This window comes from Coturnix japonica, chromosome 7, assembly GCF_001577835.2.
Source record: "Coturnix japonica isolate 7356 chromosome 7, Coturnix japonica 2.1, whole genome shotgun sequence".
Lineage (NCBI taxonomy): Eukaryota > Metazoa > Chordata > Aves > Galliformes > Phasianidae > Coturnix > Coturnix japonica.
Genome location: NC_029522.1, coordinates 16,419,052 through 16,444,416, shown reverse-complemented (window position 1 = coordinate 16,444,416; position 25,365 = coordinate 16,419,052). Strand labels below are relative to the sequence as shown.

Sequence of the window (25,365 nt, the reverse complement as noted above, 5' to 3'; positions counted from 1 at the left end):
CAAGAAGTCAAGAAGCAAGCCAACAAAGTTATTCGAAGAAGCTGTGGAACAAATTACATGAGAAGATGGAACTGCTGAATAGCTTTCAACATCTGAAAAACAGTGAATTTCGGAATAAGGTAGTTTTAAAACAAATAATACTCACTGTGAAATGAAATGGTTGAATCCTCTACACCATTTTTCAGGATGTAGCAAAGTAGGAGGAGGATTTCTGAAAAACAAAGTTTCAGAATTTAGAATCTTACTGTTTACAATAATTTTCTCAGAGATTTTAAACAAAAATAATATTGGTTCCACTAGGGCTAAAAAGATGATGGAAAATGTAGCGACCTTCAGAAGCCTGTTCATTTCTTCTTGCCGCTGCTTTTTCATTGACAGTTTTGCTCTTTTCATGTCCTTCTCCTTTTATGTCAATACCTTTGAAGCTGGAAGTCAGTATAGCTCACAGTATGCTTTGCAATATTTCTCTTTTAATTCAGCCTTACTCAGTAAGGATCAACTTAGATCGGAAGACTAGCCTAGCCATCACACTCCTTAAGCACTTTACCCCAGATTACTGATGCTGACCATGAGCTTTTTAAGTATGGCTATCGTAATAAGAGGTACCAAGTTGGCAACATACTGTGAGATTTCCACAGTTTTTATTACTTAGGAGATAGAGTCTACAGGCTGTAAATGCTATTAAAAATTGGTGCTGTTTTTAAAATAATGTTTGGCACAGTATTGTCTCTTCTACAAGAATTATCTGAAATTCTGATGGGTTCCATGTTACTTGGTGTATGATTCCTTTCTGACAATTACAGTTAAATTACATAAACATACATAGTAAGGACTATTGGTCACCTTAAGTGGACTAAATTTGAATGGATCAGCCTATAGCAAGAAGTAGCCATGAATTACAAACTGTTTTATTACCTCCCAGAGGTAGCAACCTAGCATATAGTAAGTATTGCCCCCGCATTCGAGGGTTCAATTCCATGGATCACATATTACTGATGTGACAAAAAACTCACATATGGTTTATTCAAAACCAGAAACACCCACTAATAGCCTGGATTGTATCACAAACTGTCTCATTTATACAAGGGACACATCTGACAGCAAAGCACTGCTTGGAAACATCTCAGAATACAAAAAAGGCGAACAGCATAAATACAACATAAATTAGTGTTGATCTGCTTAGTGGTTTTGAAATTTTCAAAAACTGATTCAAGGTAGTTACCTTTAATAATCTTAAATAAAACAGTTTAAAAAAAGAAGAGACTATGTGGGTTTGTCATAGTAGAACCATTTCTGTTCATCAATGTCTACTCAAAACAAATGCAGTCATCAAATTTCACTGCAGGCTGTCATGTTTTCTGAAATTAGTGTGTTATTACTTTTCTGTTTTCTTATAGAAGACTTAAAGAACACAATTTTCTTTGTGAAGAAATTCTGAATGTTGGATATATGTAGCCCTTATCAAATCTACATGTGGAAATCATCAATGTCAAAGCAGCCCTCACACAAAGAGAAAAAAAAAAAAATCAACTGTATACAAGAAAGGCAAAACTTATCCTATAATGAAGATTTTTTTTATCAGCTTACACAATCCCCATACATGACCTCTGCAAACAGCTTTAAGGGCCTCTTGGCTAGGAAAACACCAGGTCTGTTGTCAGTGTTTAGTTTGCAGGAAAACTACTCTGACATGAAAACAAATCTGATAATTGGTATTCTGATAAGTGCAAATTTTTATTGTATCGCCTAGAAGTACAACATGTTTCTTTTTAGAATGATACCAACACAGTCTACTGAATATTTATCATAAATACTAAATTTCACTGCAAAATTATTTGCTTTTGCAAAAGCTCAGTTACTGTTCATGAAACATGTAGTTTTGTATTCTCTATTCACACTGTTCTTGAAGTCTTGCCATGGTGGCAACAACGGTGCTTGCAAGAAACAGTGTTTGGAGACACTATTCATAGTGTTGCAAAGGACTTCTTCAAAAAAGGAAATACACTGCATAGGTACTTAAATTATTTGCAGATATTATGATGGAACTAAGTGGAATTTCATCATGGAAGAACAGACCAGCTGAGCAGATGTCATACAGGAAATGTATTTACTCATTTACAAGTTAATGACTAATGGTGGAAGTAATGTTTTTAATCACACAGAACATACTATGTCCAGTATTATGTCCAATCACTAAGCATTCACTAGACACTGTCTCAGATATGGAAAAGTATGCCTTGTGCCAAATCCTGAGTTTTTGCCACACAGTTGACCATGAATTCTGTAACTCTAAGATGTTTTCCTGAGCTTGATGCTTTTGTGTTGTTGACAGAAGATCCTATGTTGTTCTTTGTGTTTTCACAGTAAAATCATAGAATTGGTAGTATTCTGTTCTAAAATCACTGACAAACATGTCCAGAACATTAATTCCTAAAGCTAATCTGTAAAGCATATAGGTAAGCTTTGAAAAACACTACTGAAATACAAGTACATAGTGGTCACCCTATTCTGGCACTGTAACCATAAATAATTTCCAGAAAGGAGCATGACAGTCATTTAAACTTCCCTACAATTTATTTATCTAAGACACTAGAATGTCTTTCATGGTGATGGCTGAAAACATCAGCACTTCAATGGCACCTCCTGCGTGCACTCCATCATATCATTCAAATCCAAATTTTAGGCCAGGTATGCAAGCGCAACCCTCTATTCAAATACTCAAGCCTTTTTTGTGAGCACACTAAATCCTTTGAAGTTTGAAATTAATAATCCATTAAAACATCTGCAATTTGTATCACTTAAAAGGGGAAAAGTAAAATGACTCAATATTATCAGATGCCAAACTGCAGAGAAACGCAACACTTGTTTCATCACTGTGGCTCATCAAAGGTCAAACTAAGATTATTTGTTACTTTCTGACATCACCGAAATTTACCAACATCTAGGAAGCTTCTGTGATACTCAGAACACAAAGATTGACTAAAATCTGCTTCTTGCTAACTTCCTGACAAATTATTTTACCCTCTGCATACAAAAACATAACAATCTGCATACAACCTTTCGATCACCTTGGCCACGTATATGGTTAGTTAAAGGACAACAGACTTATTTTCTACTCCAAGTGATGGAAATTGGGATAAATAGATATATTAGTGGGAGAAGCAGATACATTATTTCAAGAAGTGGGTATAATTGGGCTTGTCTTTTGAAAATGCTCTCACTTGATACAAGACAAGTAATCAACCATAGAACTACATGTTCTGTTTCCTCAGGCAGCTGCAGTGCTCTTGTGAGGAGTTGGTCGACCCTCATATTCAGTGCCTTCCATGGCAATAGTGATGCCATTTTCACAGGGAGTTTTGGTTCAGTAAGGACTCAAGACTCTGCCTGTACAACAGACCTCAAGCAGAAGCACAGTGTTTCTTAGAACATGAAAACAAGAGCAAGCTTATCAAGCAAGACCTGCTGCTGAATTCTGAATGACGCACATACAGTTGAGTGCTGTAAATATGTTAATCAGCTGGACTTCACATGTTCCCTGTCATTCAGCTTGCTTCCAAAGTCACAGCTGGTAAAACAAAATCAGTCATTTTACCACAATAAGGACAATGATGCAGTTCAGTAAGCGCCATTCATCCTTTATGGTAAGCCATGAACCTAATTACAGATCATAGATACTAGACTGTTACTAGCAAATAGACAATAAATATTTTCATCTTAAAAGACATCTAAAAATTCTAAACTAAAAATTGAAAACACACCCACTACTTTTTAAGCTACTTTAGTAAACTTAGCCATATAAATATAGAGTCTCCAATGGCCAGATTGCATCATCAGCCTACAATACTGTTTCTAATGGAGAAATTAGAAGATGTCACCAACATCTGTCACCATAAACAGGCTTTGTCAGCCACAGCCCCATATATGCACGCTGTGATTGTATTTTTTAGCTGACTGAAACAGAGCAACCAGAAATAATAATTCTGTTGACAGACACCTACAATACATGTAGACAGAATTTAAATGAAATTCAACCATCTATGCCTATTTTCAAATGCTACATGAAATAACCATATAAAAAGCAGAAAGTGAACCACGTGCAATAATGAGATTTCCTTATAAAAGTTTACATATAAAAAGTGGTTTGTATTTTTAGGTAACATATAAAAAGTGGTTTGTATTTAGGTAATTGAATATTTGACATCAATTGTTGCCCAGCAAATTCTCATATAAGTTTAAAGTTGCATCTCTTTATAGCATCCCCATCTTGGGTAACCCACTGAAAATAACAAAAGGATCCTTCAGCGGGACTCAGAGGATCTCCCAGTCTACAGACCATTCAAATGAATATGAATTTTCCATATTCCATTGGATATTTTTGGAAATTCCATTTCCAAAATTCATATCCTAAACACTCTTCCATTCATCTGCCTCCTATTAAAGTCTACTCAGGTTTGATTGAATTTCACTATTATATTTTGCCAGTGTTTACTCAGTAGGATGCAGGGTATGGTTTAATCTCTGTAAGATTAACTGAAACTGTAGTTTAGATGCCTCCAGGACTGGAGAATCAGCACAAAATGCTCTGTGTTTTTGAAGGCAAGCCTTTGAAATTATTCTTTCAAAAGAAGGGGGAAGAAGGGAGAAAGGAGAAAAGGCTTGTTCCTGATAAATCTGCTCTCCAGCAACCTTCTCACTCACAACCGATTCATTTCTGAATAGTTTCTCCTTTTCTACTCCACCTGTTATCTTCCTTTTCTTGAAAGGAATGTTTTCTTCATGTAAGTATCTAGTTTAAAACTTTCATCAACAAGACTTCACAGATAATCTACTGGAATAAAGGCATATTTTCTGAAATAAAGTGAAAGTGCCTTAATAATAACAAAGATATGCTGCATTAAACCAAGATCAAGGCCTACCTTGGAAACATCAAAACTACCAAGAAAACAGGAAAGAGGAAGCAAAATACATACCACTACTTTCTCGTTGCTGTAATAAATGATCTCCTTGCTAAAAAAAAACAAGAAACTAAAAAGAAAACAAACAAACAAAAAAAACACTTTGCTGTCTATTAAATACAGAGAAAGTTATATTTGATGTTTTCACACTGGAATGAGTGCTCTGTATATTTCAGAGATTGTCCATAATGCAAAAGCCTGGACTGCATTTAAAGGCTAAAAAAAAAATTGTATTGAGTTGAAAGTAAAACTGACAAATAGCTAAGAGTGTAAATCCTAATTGTTTGACAGGCTCTAAAGTAACCACACACTTTAAAAACTTTTTTTTTTGTAATGAAGGGTCCCAATCCAGAAAAAATATAAATTGAGTACCTGTTTCCATTCTTTCTCAGAAAAGAATGATGCCTCTGCACACTATGACATGCAAATCCACTCCGTCCCCCTTTTACGTATGTTATTATGTATGTTATTATGTATGTTATATGACTATTTATTTTGCTGCCTATAAGTAAACAAGTGGATTAACAATGTGCAGGTGTAGCTCTAAAACAAATGTAAATCCAAAAATGAACAAAATATCAAATCTCTCTAAAACAGATTTAACTGAACGTTTGTTCGCAATTCTCCAGCTTAGAATATTTTGACAACCAATGTAATGAGCAAAACAAAATCAAACAAACAAAAGTAAAAAGTAGCCAGTTTCAGAATTATGCACAAATCTCTTTTTGATTCATTTTACACATTGCCAAAAGAAAAGCACTTCAGGAGGGATATAAAAGAGCCTGTCAAAAGAAACATTCTAAGAAACCTCCTTCACAAGAAAAATCCTGTGCTTGAAACAAGTCACCTTTAAAATAATGAGTACAGAAATAAATAATGTGCTGGGCACATTAAATCATTTTGAAGGTCAAATTATAACCTTCAGAAAGCGCATTTTAAAAAAATCTCAATTATGGATGTTCTTTTAGCTTATACAGACAGAAAGAAAATGGATGAAAAAGTATTGCAAACTGTTCTGCTTGGGAACATCTGGATTATCTTTGACTTTTTCCCTTGAACATTGCAATTCACAGGCCACTGATTTCAGTCAGATTTGGCAGCTGCACTTTCATTAGCCTTTTTTAGGACTTGACAAGGCATCATTTATTCCTGTCATTTACTCTTCAGTTTTGAGATTCATTTTCTGGCTTCAGTGAGACAGAAACAAGTATTTTATTTCAGAAATACTTTTGGATGGAGGTGAACCCACGCAGTTTTGCATTCCAATGGTCAAGCTTCAAAACAGACAGCATAACTGAATTATAATTATGCTTTATCATCTCAGTTACTCAAAGAAGTTTCAGAGAGCTAAGGAGGCACTAGCAAATTAACAGCAATTGAAACAAAGGAAATAACAATAGAGATTTTTATTTATAATCCATTCACATCTTAACTGCAATTTAGTATTTTGCTTTTCTATTAAAACCGTGGCTCTGTGAATCTGAAATGGAGGAGAAATATAAGTTGCCAATGAAATAAAATGGGACAACAGTGCTTCTTTGCCTGGCTGAAACACATATAGTGTTGTCTAGACACTACAATTTTGTAGTTGGAACAGTAAAACACTGCAATTACATGGTATATTTATGGTGCTGTCTGAGAAAATAAAGTACCTTAAAATCTGAAAGTGAAAATCACATAGGTACATTTCTAACTGCAATTCAACTGTACATGTTTCAAACTCCCACTGTATACCAATTATTTCACTAGGCCTTATATATACTTCATGTGTGAGGGTGCTGCCCAATGGAGCATATCTGTTCTTGGAACGTAGTCTAAAATTTAGCTCAACAAGAGGAAAACTAACGTGGACATTAAAAATTGTTTTAAGAAATGGAGGAAAACAGACAGAAGACTAATGTGAGCAGAAGTCTTTGATAATTTCAGACAAACAGTTAATAAGAGACCACTGAGATATGACAACAGGAAAGTACAAGCAGAGAAAGCAAGAAACAGTTGAGGAGAAACTGGCAATGGTGTTATAAAAGAGAAGTAAAATCAGCCTTCCCCAGGGTAATTTCTCTTCTGTGATTTTACAGCCCCAAAAATACCAAACCAAAGACTAACTTTCATCCCAATAAAGCATTCAGATTCTGAATGAGGGATCAGTAAATAAGATTTTCTGCCTCTGCCAGTAATCTTCTATGATATACTGGGCAAATTTTTTTGCTTCTTGTGTTTCTTCTTTACTTTTCTCTAGTTTGTTTTATTATTATAACTCTTATTTTCAAAGACACAAGCATTCTTATCCTTCTATTTCACAGAGAGAGGAATCTTTTAGTTGAAGATCCACAGAAATAAAAATAAGTACAACAGTGACCCCATAAGAGTTTATGGGGTCATATAAGTTTATTACCATATGATTGATACAGCCAGTATGGAACACAGAATTCAATAGTGGTTGATGAAAAAAAGCAGTCTGTATTTTCAATTGGAAACAAAGATTATTCTTTATTCAAATATACATATATGTGTGTGTGCGTATATTGAATATATATATATATATATTTATTTTTATTTTTTTTACTCAGAACTTACTGTTTTTAGTTTAGCCCAGCTCATAGCATTGTAAGAACAAATATTATTCTGATAGTCCTACCTTCCTGGTTCATAACTGAATATTTACTGAAGGAATATATTAGTTGATGGTGGCATTTTTCTGATAGAACTTTATGAGGGATATTATGAAGACTCTAAAGCAACTGACTACATGATCACAAAGACACAATGGAATTTGTTTCCTGTCCTAATCCTTCTTCCATTAAACTTTCTTTCAAAACACTTGAAATTTTAGTCTGGTTTTAAAAAACACTATATGACAGGAATCATGGTAGATTACAACCGGAGTGAAAACAAACAAGCACCACCTTTCTAGTGGAGCAAAGAGAACATAACTAGGAAAGTTTAGAAGAAAGTTAATTATAATATATAAAGCAGTATAGTAAAAACAGGGTTGGAAGACAGAAAAGAGCTGATGTAAATCAATACAATGATGTGTATTGATTAAGAGAAAACTGGCATTTGTCAGAGGCAGATTAAATGAGAAAATAGCAAAGGATGTAATCTAGTAAACAGAAAAATAATACAGACCTTTTAAAAGCACGTGTTTTGAGAAGTGTCACTTCTGTGGCTGCCACAAGACATTACTACATAACAGACTGCAGTACGCTGGGAAAGGGCAAAAACTGCAAAGTAGCTGATAGCGGAGGAATGGACAGGAGAAATATTAAAAAAAAAAAGAATCAGGTATGAGATAAGCACGTTCTTTAAACCACAGAAGACAAACTTCATAAGAAATTTGAGTGTCCTAAATAAAGTTAGATTTTTGTCTTTGACTTTAGCTGGGAAAGGATTTCATCTTCTCAGGGTATCAGTGAAGGCCTTTATATAAACAGTGCATAGAATACAACAGCATTAAGTGCTGAGGAAACAAAAAATATGTTTTACCTGTCTTTTTCTATAGTAGATATTAACACACCAATTAATAATCTGAATTATAGCAGCATTTTAAACGTAAAATATAGGAAAACATCCTGTATTTATGTTCCAAATAAACTCTGATGGTATCTAGAATCAGGCATTCTATTTGTGTCCTTATAGACATTTAACAGCAGTAAAACTATGCATTATCATGTCTTCCCTGCTTTTTCTGGAGTGCAGAGTTCTGACGCAGCTGTTGAGATCCGACATTCTGATTTCTCCAAAGAGAGCTCTAACAAAGAGCATGACAGCATATTTGAATTAAGGGAGCATTACCTACACCTGGAGTTTTAAAAAGAGTCATACAAAATTCTGCAGGGCTTGAATATCCAAATGTGAGAAGATATTTTAAATAACTAAATAAAGCTTTTAAACAACTTTTAAATAACTCAGCTGGGAAAGAAAAATATTTTGTAAAATAGTAGAAATACAGCAATTATAATGAGAAACTAAAAGTTAATTATATATGCGTTAACACGACATCAGCACTACATTTTAAAATATCTAGAATGGTTAAACATAGAAGAAAATTACACTTGCATCAAGTAAGACCTCTGTTTCTCTCCCAGTGTAGGGTGGTTTGTGTTCTTTTTGTTTCCATAGACACTTCAAGCTGCCTGTAAGTCTGACACATTTGCATGCTAGAAACAGATCATGGTTCATCAGCTTGCACAATGAAGCTACCTTCTTGTAATTCAGAACATCCTCACCCAGCACTTTGTCTATTATGTGAATAGCCTGATAAAAGGGAATCTGATATAATCTAAACTGTGAATGAAGAAACCTAGATAATGCATTTTGACTAATTTAACAAAATTAAACCACATGAAGTCAAACAACTTTAGTCAGACAGGTAGAAAGATATAAGATGTTACAACTATTTTTACCTAACAGTCTCAGAGACTGCACTACTGGATGCCAAAGCACAGGAATCAGCTTTCTCAAGAGGAAAGTTGTTCCTGCCCCCCTCAAGACAACTAAAGCAAGGTTTTCCCAGAGGAAAAATATATTTAAGATATAAGCTCTGCCCTTCCAAATGCACAAGCGTCACTTCCAAACAAGTTCTCCCACAGATATGTTTTATTTCTCCCCTATGCCATACACCCAATTTCCTGATTTTCCAGCTACTATCTAAGATAATACCTCCAATTATGCTAGAGAAGACTGCACCGTGTCCTCCCTTCAAGAAATGTTTAAGATGGTATTGGAGTTTTTGCCTAACAGCCTAGCTAAGGTTATTAGTTCTCTCCTACATACATTATCTGCACTCCCAGCTATACTTACACTGACTTTAGGTTCCAAGGTCAAACTAGATCAGTATCACCGTGTGTAACTTAATTTATATCAAGTGGTACATGTAATATTTTATGCATCAAATCCAATAGTGTGACTGAAGAAGAGTATTTTGTGAGCAAACATGTTTCACCTCAGTTTTATGAACACAAGAAGTCGGTTTGTTCATCAGAATCTTCACCCTTACTAAATACTACCATAAATAAACTGCTACATTTTCCATTTAAATCTTTCTAAACATAGCTTTCAGTCATTGGATCTCATCAATCATTTGCTAAGTACGTTAAAATAACAAATTTAAATATCTCTACCCTAGAGAAAACAAGAGCTATGTTCAAGTTGCCTTTGACATTCCCTTAGATTTGTTATAATTTTTTTTCCAATATAGCTATATACATTCTTTCAATATTACAAATATAAGAATTCTCATCAAGAATAATCCCAACTTTCCTGAAAATTTCACTTGGTTTTGATCATTTGTGCCAACCTTTCTTCTCAGAGAGTCTTTTTTTTTCATCATGTCCTTAATATTATTTTTGAAGGGTAATTAACAACACCAGAAAAATTGGTCCAACGTTGGTCTCATTCAGGCCTAACAAATAAAGGAATTATACTACTCTCAGATTTCTCCCTATATATGAAGTAAATCTTTCTAACACAACACAGACTAATGTCAGTCAGAAAGGACGTAATGAGGTCTCTAGTCCAATCCACTACTTAAAGCAAATGCAGCAACGATTTCAGATGAGGTTGCCCAAGTCTTTTGCAGTTGGGTATATTCACACTGGGAATTTACTGTCAACCAATTATATCCATGTAATTACTGTTGATATCACAGGACCAGGCAAACAAACTAACTCACTATGCCATTATTTACCACCTCTTTCCATTTTTATTTTTCTCCTTTTTCTGCCGGTTTGTTTTGTTTTGTTTTTGGTTTTTTTTTAAAAAAAAAGCACAATACTACTTTGACCTTTGTAAAGCCAGCATTCAACAGTCATTTAGCCTGACTACATATCAGTTTATATGTAGAATGTGGTCCCTCTGCTCAGAATGCAATACTTGAAGTCTCACCTTGGAGTTATTCTAAGCCTCACAACTGTGCTGAACGCTTGCAGCTCCTAGAAGAAAAAGCTGCAACACAACTATAATCTGAATGGCCTTTCATTAGCATAAAATAAATCCACAGAAATCATTATTAACTATCTAAATACCAGTTATCAAGATTTATAACCAGTGTCTACTTCAATAAATATTTCCTTAAAATTTTTATGAGTTCTAACTTATGATTTCACCTGTGATAGGAAAGAAATAAAAGACATTAATTGTTAATAGTAAATGTGTAGGTATGCTTAATGCCTTATTACCGTACTAATCATGACTAATGATTAAATATACTCCTTGGAATTTTAACATTAATCAAACTGAAAACTGTAACAAGCAAATCAATACCTTTCAAGGCACAGCTCATTTTCACCAAATATGTCTGCAGACAGTGAGATTATTTGTTATTGCATGTTTCTGGAAAATATTTACTACAAAAATAAAACAACAATTACACATTTGTTACAGTCCTAAAGATAATTACAACCATGTTAGACTCTCACTAGCATCTAAAAAGTTTGGCTTCCATTTTCTTTTCCTTCTATCATTAATGAATTAATTCCTTTACAAATATGAACATCAATATTCTATTTCTGAGGAAGGCATCTGTTTTTCAATTATATCCTATGAAAGGCTGTGGTACTGTGAAACGTGTGAGGTGTCTTATTCTCTCTGTAATACTAAAGTATGTGAAAGATTATCTTTTTTCAAGCAAAAATCTAATTCAATATTTTTAATCATTATAAACAATGTCAGCTAACAAATTCCAACATTAACCATTGGCTAATGGTCTGAAATGTAGTTCCACTTCTTCAGGATTGCACTCAAAACACTAACAGAATTGTATTACCTTCCTTGAAACAATAAGTTCTAGCTGGTATCTCTAAGTCACAAGTATAGCATATTGCCTGTATACTGATGGCATTTCAAAATCATAAGCTGAATACAAAATAACTCACGAGAAAACAAGCTTTGTGCACAGCAAAGAAAGAATAAACGTGTATAAAAACATTTATAAAAAAAATAAACATTAAAACAAGGAAATAGAGACACACATTGGGTGGAGAATGGCTTGAGAGCAGCCCTGAGAAGTATTTGTATTTGGGATTTGTTGATTGATGAAAGATTCAGTGTGAACCAGCAAAGCGCGCTTGCAGCCCAGACTTCTGGGCTGCATCAAGAGAACTCTGGCCAGTAGGTCTAGGAGTTGATTTTGCAACACTACTCTGCTCTTGTGTGACTCCACCTGGAGTACTACAACCAATTTTGGAGCCCCCAAAACAATAAAGACATGGAGTTGTTGGAGCAGGTCCAGAGGAGGGCCAAAAGGTGATGAGAAGACTGAAGCACCTCTACTTTGAGGACAGTCTTAGAAAGCTGGGGCTCTTCAGCCTGGAGAAGAGAGTAGCCTTTCAGTAAGTGAAGGAAAACCAGGGAGGAAACAGTTTTGAACTAGAACTGGGTAGATTTAGACAAGATATCAGGAAGAAACGCTTTACTGTGAGGATGGTGAAACACTGGAACAGGTTACCCAATGGGGCTGTGGATGCCCCCTCCCAGGAAGCACTCAAGGCAAGGCTGGATGGGGCACTGAGCAACCTGGTCTGGAGGACACAAACACAAACCATTCTGTGATTCTATGAAACATTACAGGTAAAATAGACAAGTCTACGCATATACTCCTAAACTGCTGTTTGATGTGGATTTAATCTTTGATTCTGCTCCAGTATTAAACTAAAACCTGAAAGGCAACCTCTTCGCAGTTTATCCTTTTGCCTCCATGAATGACTGATTAAGATTACCAATTCTTACTATTAAAATGCTTCTCTCTAAAACTGAATGGCATAAGGATGAGATGTTGCCTGAACATCATTAGCATTATGGCTCCAAACTTGCTTCCCCATCTTACCATAATTATAATTGGTACAGTAACTCTCTATACCACAACATTTTAATTCTAATGTTATATTCTGCAAGGTGCAGTGCAGAAAAAAACATCCTCTCTGAAGTAAGCATGAAACTGAAAGTCATGCTAGGCTGTTCAACAAGCAGCAATGACTACAAGCGTCTTGTGAACCTAGGTTGTAATGCAAACCTACCTAGAGGAAGTTTTGTGTCAGAACATCATCTGTTCTCAACTGTGGATGAATATGACCCCTCAAAACAATGTAAGGCAATCTGTAGGCTCTGTGTACAAGTCGCAACACTTGGTATTTGTTCTCAGCAGCAGGAATTCAATGTTATCCTTCTTTCTATTATTCAGAGAATTTAACACACTAATAAAGGCTTCATTTGCAGCTGTTTCAAAGGAGATGGGGTGGAAGGCAATGATTTGAGTTTACACTATTTAAATCCTGATGGCCATTTTGAAAGGGGAACGTAATGCAATTTTAACAGACTCAACGGACTCTAAAGAGTCTGCTTCATGCATGCTCACTTAATACTGAGAGAAGACGTTCTTAAAATTTCAAGCAGGGAAATCTGCTCTGGTTACCTTGGAGATAAACTAAAGACAAAAATTGCACATAATTGTTGCTGATGTCACTGCTCTCAATTGTTTCCAAGGTTACAGAACATCTCACATAATTGTGATGTTTCATTTCTAGCCTGAATTGAAAGCCCATTTTCTGTTCTCAGTAAACTGTTTAGTGCTGCAGGTAATCTATCTAAACCTTATCTAATAAGGCATCAGCAGCATCTCAGCAACCTCTAGTAATGATGCAGATTTATATGTCAAAATTGAAGCTACTTTGTTCTTTACTGAGCAATGAGTCCTATATTATCTCTATTTTTAGCCTAAGAATTTATTTCCATAACAAAGTATATTAATCAATCATATAAAAATAACTGAACAGTAAATGTTTTACTACAAAGCAATGTTACATGTGAATTATCTACCTGGAAGGAAGCTGTTCTCTTGGCTGAATAGTGGAAAATTGGCTGTTAACTATTCATAACTGACTGATTTCCTCACTGTCTTCAAACTCATTTTAAATGCAGAGCACAAGTATTTCACTGGACTAAAAATAAATAAATAAATACTTCATCCAGGCCAGACTTCCTTTGTTACAACCTCTAGTTTGCCATGCACCATAGCAAGAACATCCTTAAAATCAGTAATCATTGTATGTTGGAGTAATATCTTGTCTTCACAGTATTACTTCCCCAGAAATACCATATGCAGCGCTGCTATCTGCTACGTACATACTATGTTTGTCCATATAAATTCTCAAGGAATTAAGAGAAGTTTTAAAAACATGTGAAAAACAATGTATTTTTTATTTATGCAATTGAAGCAAAGTTTTGTAACTAGTTCTACCTCATAAATCCAAGTAAGCCACATTTGATATTCTCACTTCTCCTAAATGAGACAACAGTTAGGTGATGGCCATCTACCACCTCTCCTTGTGCTGGATGTGCCTTTCATCACTTGACTGCACTCAGACTGCAGGGCTTGACCTTGTCAGCATGAAATTTTCCACTAGAGCAAAACAAAATGGCACTTACTATATCTTAGCCGTCTGCTATTACTTATGCAATGGATTTTGAAAAGTAGTAATTTACCTTAGAAACTGGTTGACTAAAGCAGTTTATGTGCATTTAATGCATGAAATGAACAGCATATGGAGTCACTAAAAACATCTGCTAGGCTTTTCAGCTTCTACCTACAGCTCTGGGAGGGTTAGAGTGCAGCACTGAGAATAGAACAGAATACCAGAGGTGATTTTTCTCTTGTTTGCTCAAAAAACAGCTGAGGGCTGAGCATGTTTATTTTCATGATTGTTCATTTGCATTTCTCAATGAAACAGTACATATGATTTAGTTCTTCTGTAATTCCCATGAATGTTCTAGGAACAAATACAACAGCAGGAACATTTGCTGAAATGGCTCGTTCTAAATGAGCGCTGAAGAATATAAAGACAACACCCTTCTACTTGTAATTGCCTGTATTCACCAGAAAGACAGTCAGAGGAGAACCTCTTTACCAGTCACAAAACATCAACTAATATGCAGGCCAAGTCCTCTCTAACAGCTGAAACAGTGAATGCTTACAACACAAACTATTCAACAAGCCACAGAGCAAGAATTATCACCTCAGTTTCAGCTGGGAGGGGATTGTTTTCTTAAGTGTCTTCTTTGACACTGTGTTTTGGTTGTAAGAAAAAAAATAACGTTGATAACACACCAATGTTTATAGCTGTTGCTAAGCAGTGTTGTATGGAGCTAAGGACATTCCCTTTACTCAGCTAATAGTAATGAAGGGCTGGGAGGGGACAGAATCGGGACAGCTGACTTCAGTTGGCCAAAGGGCTACTTCATACAATATGACAACATGTGGCAGGAGAGTTTTGAAGGAGATGAGAGTTCATCTCTCTCTCTCTCTCTCTCTCTCCTGCTGCTTGGCAGGGTAGCAGGGCATCAGTCAACAGGTGCTGAGCAAGTGCTCGTGCATCACTTGTTGTATATATTCATCATAATTATTCTCCCTTTCCTTTTCTCCATCTTAGTAAATAGCTTTATCTCAACACACAAATTCTACTCAGTATTTTTTCATTTTGATTCTCTCCTCCCATCCCAGTAGGAGGGAGAGAAGCGAGTAAATGACTGTGCAGTGGTCAGCCACCTGCTACATTAAATCACAGTAGCTACAATACATCTGAACAAAAAAAAAGCATCTGCAAAATCAAGTTCCATTTGTATACAATTTATGAATAGGAATAGAAAGACAATCAGTGAGATGACACAAACAACTACATTACTGTTTGTGTGTTAAATAAATAGCTTCAGAAATAGAGGAGGGAAACTGCATAAAGCTAGTTTAATTCTGGAGCTGATTTTCCACTATCTCATGTAGTACACAGAAAATATTTATTATATTTTACTACCTTTTCAAAAATATTAAGATGATACAAGGTAATGGGGAACAGACCTCACTTTGCTCTGATGTCTGTTAAGTGAATTTTTTTAGACCTATTGCTAGACTTGAAGGAATATTTATCTATAAGTTTGATAAAATCTTGGACAAAAACAACTCTCTCTGCTTTTTAGGCATAGATAATATAATGAAGATAACACTACTACCAGCCACTCATCACTCAATTCAACCCTGACACAAATATTTTCTGATATTATCCAGTTATATTACCCAAAATATAGAATATTTGCAAAATGGTCCAAAATCCTCATTTTGCACTGGTATATATAACCACCCTTTCCAGAGTACAGTGTATTTCCTCTTTGCCACATTACATTTCATGTCCATTATTTTTCTTTGGAAAATTTCAAATTGCTTCTACCTTATGTGATAGTATTGGTATGATGTAATACTTCTCACAAGATAGCATGATTTGAAATATTTATGGGTCTATTTTACTTTAAAAAGCCGGGGCCTAGTGATATTTGACGGACTCTGTAATATTTTGCCAAAACAGACACACCTAAGTAATGGCAGCAGATGGAATAGGCTAAAAGTGTCAAATCCCAAATTACTAACTTTGCTCAGCCACCTTCCCTTCATAATTTAGACCCTTCTGTTGGAGATTTGAGAATATATTTCTAGACAGATGACATGTTAACAGAATTGTTTCATGGTTCAGTGTCTTCTCAGTATGATTTATCTCTTATCTGTAGGCACTGGAGGTCCCTTTTCAGGAGATTTATGATTTAGATCCAAGAATTCATTTTGATGAGGGATAATATGTGTATCACTGCAAAACAGAACATTAACATTTGCTATAATGTTTCCTTATCAGCAGTTTTAAGAATAAGTCTCATGCATGTGGTGTCACAACTGCTCCTAAAGCAATGCACATTCGTATAATAGAATGAATGAGAAATGTATCTAAAATTGTAAATTTCTAAAGTTTACATCAGTCAATAAGTATACCTTTTTCTTTCAAATTCACATTTATGCAAACAAAATTTAGGTCCAAAAGACTAGTCTCTAATGAAATTTCTCACTTAAGATATAACTGATGTTAAATTTTCATTTCCTTGCTATCAGATATTTTTTTCAGGCATTGTGGTCTTTGTAGGAACGAGAAATAGGAAAATGTGTAAGTACCCAGACAACAGCTCAGCGTACAACATTAAAACTTCATATCTTAAAAAATAAAATGCAGTATTTTCAGAGCTGCTCTTCATTCAGCATCTCCTACACTGAAGTAATAATCAGATATTTGGTGAAGTGGAGCACAGTGAAGAAACCTGTGTCTCATGCCTGAACAGAGATACAGAGTAAACTCTGAATGTTAACCTCTCTGAAGTGCAAATTATTATTATTATTATTTTGATAAATTAAATCTCTAATATTTTCTTATGAAAGACTTAATGAAACTTTTTTATTGCTCTGCTCAAATAAGTTTCTGGTAGTTGCAAGACAGAGTTCTAGACATAAGAAACAGTGTATGTGTGTCTCATCTAGGATAATGTTCAGTACTCTTATGTCATCAGGGCACTTTTGTTACCCACTTCAAACTGCACACAGATAGTAGTTCCAGTTTAAAATACACAAGAAATGAATGCAAAGCCAAACTGAACCAGTTCTCCATTCCCACTGTATCCAAGAGGTGAGGTAAGCTCCATAATTCACTTGAGAGCAGGGTTATCACTGTTCATGAACTTCTGGTAATCACATGAGCCAGCCCTTCCCCCATCTCTGTAGATATGCAGACTTATGGCCTGATTTAAACCTTCGCTGGAGGTACAATAAGCTCAGGCTTATTGTAGTGTGAGTTCTGACAGATGCCCTCCAGACCATGAGGAGGCAGGGACTACTAGTTACTAACACTCAGACAAAGTCTGTTCAGGTTGTACGTACATTCTGCAACTCTTCCCCCTTAATATAAGCTGGTTGATTGCAGCAGAGCAATTTTAAGCCAGAAGATATCCTAGGCACAGCACAAATGCCTCTGAAGGTTCAACAACTGTTTGCCTCACTTAAACTCACTGAGTCCAGAGTCTAACTGCAGTGTCACTGAGCCAAAAACTAGGGCTGAGCACCTCAGATCAAAATTATGATGCAGAAAAGATCTTGGGCAAGAAGCTGAGAGACAAGGACTTATAGTTGGCAAAATAAACAAAAAATATCAAGGTTCCTTCTCTTTTGTTTGGATCTTACAACAGCACTAAGTCATGTGGAGAGAGTAAATAGGAATCAGACTACCCCTTCCTATTTTAAAGCTGCCAGTTTACCAAATAGAGCTGGAGAGTAGCACACACAAATAAAAAGGAGGGAATTCTTCAAATAAGATAGACCTAAACTGTAGACTTTCTTGCTGCTGTTTGTTATAGCAGATGAGAAACCCACTCTGGGATACTGACTGAAATGATCAATAACATAACATTTGCATGTACAGCTTCAGACACTATGAAAGCGGAAAAGGAAAAGATGCCAGATCCCCAAGCTTAGAGGATTTTGGATTGAACAATTTTGACAGTTTAGGTGCGATGTAATAAATTACCTTCTAAGCTATCAAATCACAGTGAGAGAAGAAAATATCTTTTGGTTGTATTTACTCATACAGCTACCAGGAAAGAACCTCTGTTTCCCATACTCTAGGACCTTATGCCATGTACCACTTACCACAGTGTTATCTTAACTAGAACATATACATAGTTACCAATAGTAAAGTATAGCAATAGCTCGTAAAACACAAAGCATGGTGAAACCCCCTTTTCACAAAAATCACAGAACCACAGAATTATCAAGGTTGGAAAAGACCTAGAAGATCATCCAGTCCAACCATCACTAATATTTCCCAGCTAAATCATATCCCTCAACACAACATCCAAACGTTTCTTGAACACCCCCATGGTTGGTGACTCCACCACTTCCCTGGGCAGTGAATTCCAAATTCCTGACCACCCTTTCCAAAAAGTAATATTTCCTAATGTCCAGTATGAATCTCCACTGGCGCAGCTTGAAACCATTCCCTCTAGTTCTATCACTGATTACACAAGAGAAGAGGCCAACCCCCAGCCCTCTACAACCTCCCTTCAGGAAGTCATAGAGAGCAATAAGGTCTCCCCTGAGCCTTCTCTTTTCCAGGCTGAACAATCCCAGCTCCCTTTATTTAGTAAATGTACCCATTATTTATTTCACCAAAATAGCAAAACTGAGATAAAATGATTATGTCGTACAGAGATGCAACAGCAAATACAGAAAGAGAAAAGCTATATATAGAAAATAAAGCCTCCACATGACTTATTCTTTGTATCATCCTATTTCTTGCTGTTACTGTACACTGCCAATGTGACTTCCGTCCTCTTAAATGTTTTGAGCACTGATAAAATTTATAGATACTGCTTCAATATGATGAAGCCCTTCTTCCATCCCTAATTGCCAGGATCTGTTTTACACTTGTGCAAAGGCAACCAGATGAACTGCTGCTTCGGTATGAATAATTCTGAAGAGAGGTGGCAATTCCTGTCTGGGCTGGGGAGAAGGAGATAACTATATGATGCAGAACCTAGCAAAACTGCATCTGCATATAAATAGACTTAATCAGAAATGCAAATTGCAATCAGAAGAAATTGTAAAAGCCTATGATAACTGAGCAGATAAGAAAAGGTCAAACTCTCATATATCTGAAGGTTTTAAACTGTTATTGGCCAGTGGCAATTCCTTTTTTATGACTCAAATGTTGAAAAAACAAATATATGCAATTCCATAATCAATGCCGTACAAGTACTGGATATATTTCCATTATTATTACAACTATTCTGCTGTTAAACCCTATTTTACACTGTCAATCTCATCTTAACATATTCAGAAAGCATCAATGAAATGCAAACAAAACCAGAAATAGTGAGCGTGAATTAACACAGTTAATTCCACAGTTAAGTGGAAGTAATATCTACTTCCTTTTCATTTCCACATGTCAATCCAGAACTTCACATATCTTAACATCTTCAAGTAGATGAAAAGCTAAATAACTGCTAATGTTTGATTAAACCATCAAAATTGTGTATTTTTTTTCCCACAGCAGCCTAAGACTCTACAAGAGTAACACTGAAAATTGTTAATTAACAGTTTCAAACATTGGCTTCTTCCTTGTTTTTTGAAACAAAGGGTTTTCATATATGGTAGCTATAAAAAACCAAAACATTTGAATGGAGGTATCTAGATATTTTATATGATCTTTCATTGAAGAATAAGATAAATATGCAATTGTGTATCATTACACATTACAACATTTTTGGCGTGTCTTGCTGCAATAAATTCTTAGGATTTCAACAAAAAACGCTTACCTAATACCTCTTTCACGTTTGACTAGTGCTTCAGAACAAACTAGCGAGTGAAGAGAGACATCTAGTGTCATACCTTGGAATTTTAAACAGAGTTTTCACCGGATGCATGTCAAATAAAGGAGGGTCTCCATCCCCGAGTTCAATAGCTGTTATTCCCAAAGACCATACGTCACATCGAGCATCATATGAGTAGTCATATTGCTGTTCACAAGCAATGACCTATCAGAAAACAAAACAATGCATTAACATAATGCACAATTCAGGCCATCCTAGTGTGCCACAGAATAATTTTTTTGATCCATGCCTAAAATCCTAATTAGCTCTCAAATTTACACCCTTTGGTACATAACTCAGTTGGTAAATACCCCACAAAATTTATCAGTAAATTAGAACTTCTCTTAATTGTTGGGTTTTTTTCCTTTAAATACAATGTTTTTTGTTGTTGTTTTTAATTAAGTTCTACGGGATGCTTCATATACCCATGCAAAGAATGTCACTTTATTAAATCCTGCTCTTGAACACACTTCCTGCAACAACCATTGCAAAGGAAGGCACAGAATCTAATTGATGTTATTCTTATTAAATTAAATTCTATGACTATTCATGAGGAAAGACTGATTTGCAGATACTTTTTAGATAAGAACATTCCCACATTCATTTCTGCTTTTTAAAATAAGTATGTATTTTTTTAATTTTAGTTTATTTCTACTAGATTCAAGTAACAATAATTTTTTTAAAACTCTTAGTTAAGATATCATGTACCCTGACTAAGACAAGTTAACAGGAATCTTCCCTTAAACATCAGCAGAGTTTTGAATCATAAACTTGGTGCACAGTTCCAGTTAACTCATTATTTGCATTCTAATCAAAAGCTAACTTTTAGATACCAGCTAGAAACATGACAGTCATTTGAGCATGAGATTCAGACTTCTGTTTAAATTTATATTCATCTTTGCAACAGCAAAAATGTCAGTTCACTGGCTTTTTATTCTGGCTTAAGTTTGAATCCTTAAATCTCAGCAGTTACACCAACTGCAGATCCCTGCATACTGTTAATATCTACTTCTGTGATTTTTCTTCAAGTTCTAATTATTGTTACTAATTTGTACTCAACCAGAAGCTTCTGAAAGCATTTCCCAGGGTTGCTGCTGCTGTGTGAGATTATTTATTACTTCCAAGTAATACTTCCAGTTTTACTACCAAGTTTCAGTTTAGGGCACTGCTTTGTGGAAGTACCAACCAAGTCAGCATCCCAGGAAGCTGCTGGCAGGCAGCCATTCGCAGCCTGGTGTAAGGAAATCTTTTCCACAGAAGATCCTGATTTCAGCTCAACATCTCATATACTTTTTTTCCTCCAGAATCTCACCTCACAGGCACACTCCTTGTTCTATTCAACAGGCCCATATGACCATCTCTTCCATCTTACCATCCATCTCTTACTCTGGAATTCATGACCCCACCAGAAAATAGAGATGTTACACACACTATCTAAAATACTGCAGAAATGTATATGATTTTCAAAGGTGGTTGATCACTAGTTTGTTCCCTTTTTTTCCCCAAGGGAACATCTCCAGTGAAAACTTTAACATATTTCTTAGATCTTTAAAGAATTCATTATAACCTTGGTCTCATTCCAGAGATTCCTCATCTCTTGAAAAAGGTGCAGTAGACAGATACTATGCAACTCATACAGCTTTAAATCATCACTCTTATTTCAGAAGCCTATAAGATAATTTCATTTCATTATACTGAATCTTAAAGAGAAAGAAAGAAAGAAATGAAATTCATTCTAAAGGCATGTAAGTCAGTACAAAGAACCAGCTCCAGATGATTTGTTCTAAGGCCACACTTGACATCAGCTGGAATTTCCCCCGAAGTTGAAAGGACACTGGTTTTTCTTTATTATGTTTGTTTCTTTATATAGTTTCTAAAATGTCTGTGTACTCATAGACAACTTTTCAATTAAAAACAAACAAACAAACATGCAAGTCAGCTTCCAAGGCCATGACTCAGAGGAAGCTAGAAGCAGCTTATCTGTAGTTGAGTAATACAACACACTGTGGTCTCCTTCCTCCTTTAAATAAGAAAAATATTTATCTGCTTGGTTGAAAGGCTGCCTAAAGCCCATCTCCTAACATTGACTATGGCAAATGTTCCCAGGTTCTCACTGTTGTGTTGGGTTTTATGCAAATATTTGGCTATTTGTTCTCCAACTTAATGAAGCAGATGAAAAGACTTTCATTTTCAAGTGAAGAAGCACCTGTTCAAGGTCACACATCAGCAGCAAAACCAAAAGCACAGCTGAGGCTTCCACATTCAAAGACACCATTACTTGTTACTTTACAAGCGCATCTAAATAGCATCTAACTACAGGCCAATGGCAAAACTTGCTGGTAAAGGGAAGATATACCAGCGCTGTTGGTTAAAAAACAAACAAACAAAAAAAGCTGTTGAGCTTCCCTCAGTTTTACAATATATTACCTACTAAGCAAAAAGAAAGGTACGAATAAAGCGTCTCCAGATGCCCTGTGTTCCACCACTAATTGCTACAAATGCGGTAAATACAGTACATGGAGTTAAAAGACTGGCACTCTTACCCAGAGGAATTAAACACTCAGTTTGTTCTCCATTCCAACATCAGAGCCTGAAGTGATTCTTTTAGAAAGGTATTCCCCTTAATCTGCATTCTTTTTGTTTCCAAAAATTCAAAAATTGACCTTATTTACCAAGTATATTTTAAATAGTTTGACTGTAGTGAGATCAGCTTCACAGAAAATGCAGAAAATGAGCTGCTTTTCTGATACTGAGTATGTTAAATGTACATGAGTGTAGTGACCACTTTGGTTTGTAACAAGACTAAAATTTCAGTGGAACTCATTAGGATCTTACCATCCTATGCACTACTAATGGAAGCATCAGTAAATAGCACTAACTTTAATTTTCAAAGCAAGAGTCTGACTACAAATTTATTCTTGGTGTATATATAGACAATGTGCTTTATACATTGGGTAGCAGACAACTCTGCCTCAAAATTTAAAGAAATAGATCTCTCAGTCATAGTTTACAAGCTTAGTCTTTGGGAGTGCCCCAGTTCTGTTTCCACCTCAAAGCCACTGGAACTCCCTACAGAGCAAAAATCTCCGAAAGCCAGATAAAAAAACCTATACATTCATCCTTTCTTATGTTCCTGTCTCTACAGAGAACTCAGAAATGCTTATTTTTTGGGAATATCTGCTCTATCCAAAAATCTAAATCTGCCTCCCAACTTCTAAATCTCCACTGATTCCTGCTCTGCACAGTGGAACCTGAAGGCAGAGAGCCCAGATGAAATTATCTGAAGCTGAAGAACGTGCTACTTCTTTCTCAACCTTATTCAAAGATATCATCACATCTGTACCTGTTCTGTATCCAGTAAAATCCCCACATACTGGTCAAATAGAAGAGGCAGCTTTCACCCCCTGATGTTTTGGGAAGATGTAGTTAATCTTGAGATTTGGCTGTGAACGTCATAGGAACAAGCCCTGAGTCTTTCACTTCAGCATAGACTGTTTACGTGCACACAGCAGCCCAGGTTGCTAAGGAGACAGACCTTTTGTACCAGTTGTAATTTCATCACAGTTTCCCACCCAGTTATACTGCATTAGGATGAAAAACACCCTATCGTCACACAGAGGCACAGGCAACATTATGGTACTCGTCAATACCATTTGTGTAGAGGGTCACAGTGGGACAGGGGTGAGGTGGGAGCAATGCACCGGTCTGGCAAAAACAGCACATAAATCAGTTGCACTAACTGGAGGGCATTTAGAGAAGCCAGGGATTAGGCACTCTGGGCAATTTATAACTTTTACAGAAACATAACACTTCACAGAAGAACACAAAATGGTTCACTGACAAAAAGATTTTGTACTCAAGGATAACTCTACTCATTTTAAAATCAATGCAAAGATTTCTCTGAACTCCAGCAAATGCATAAGTAGATGACAGGCGGATATAAAAATAAAAAAAAAAAAAAAAGGAAAACATAATACAGAGCACTTGCTGTTATTTGCACACTGGATGTACTGCTTATGATCAGAAAGTAAGACCTACATACATTTAAGAGAAGCAAAATACATCAAAGCTTTTGAAGCTTACCTGGAATTATTAGAAGTGAACTTCCATTTTGTCTCTGTACAGACAATGCATGCATGAAACACAGCTGCAAACACACACAGTACAACAGACTGATAATAACAGTACAGATCTGCTACCTGGAGACAATCACTACGCTATTAGAACTGGTTGTGACCCATCAGCAGAAACAAGTCTGTAGTTAGAATGCTGATGCTTCTGAGGAAAGGCAGTGCTTTACTCAACTGCCTTAGCTAACTAAGCAGCTTATGAGGTGTGTGAGTGCAATACTGAAAGCAGAGCACTGCAAATAAACATGGAACAAAATTCTTACCCTTGCTGCAAGGAGAACAAAACTGCTAACTATACAAGTGGAAATGAATCAACTAACTCTAAGCTCCACCTGACACTATGTAATCCAACTTAATTTATATAGATGGTAAATTTAAAATTAAATATTTATAGAAATCTTATGCATATAAGAAAACAACAAAAATACAAAAAAAACCCCACTGAAGATACTGAATTATCCAGAAGAAAAGCTAATGCGTATGTATTTAGTGTATATAACATGTGTATTTATGTATACACACACATTCACACAAGACAAGCAAATTCATGTCTGATATTGGTTCTGTATTTCCCCATCTTTTTTATTTGAATTTCCGATCCTTACTTGTGATTATTATTCAAATATTTCCATGGTGCATCAGAAAATGATTATATTGATTAAAATGTTTCCAAAACAAAATGTAATTAATGCTTTGAATCATTTGCATAACTAATTGTTTCAACTAACACTGACTAATTGAAATTAATTATATAGGGAGCAGTCATTGTAATTTAACAGCAATGAATTAGAAAAAAAAAAATAGAAAAAAAGCTTTTACTTTTTACCTCAGACCAGCAAAATATACCTGAGACCATTAGACTGCCCTAATGGAAGGCTACATTCATAGGGAAAAGGAGTACCTCTTCTTAGACCAACAGATACAGCTTGGAAAAAAGATATGATTTCAAGCACAGGTGTTTTGCTATATGCCATGGATTCATCGTGGCTTCAACACTGCTAATACTAGGGCCACTGACACGTTTCTTTACAACCCACAGGACCTGGCAGTAAGGA

General features: G+C 35.6%; 1 protein-coding gene across 1 annotated transcript in view; it reads right to left on the bottom strand.

The window, feature by feature from the left end:
- Nucleotides 1-25,365, bottom strand: part of MYO3B (myosin IIIB) — a 173,496-nt gene that overhangs the window by 113,388 nt on the left and 34,743 nt on the right. Inside the window, exons 10-11 of the mRNA XM_032445800.1 lie at nucleotides 20,200-20,345; nucleotides 146-211 (exon numbers count right to left, since the gene is read on the bottom strand). Of these exons, the coding sequence (XP_032301691.1) occupies nucleotides 146-211; nucleotides 20,200-20,345 (212 nt within the window). The remainder of the gene's footprint in view (nucleotides 1-145; nucleotides 212-20,199; nucleotides 20,346-25,365) is intronic.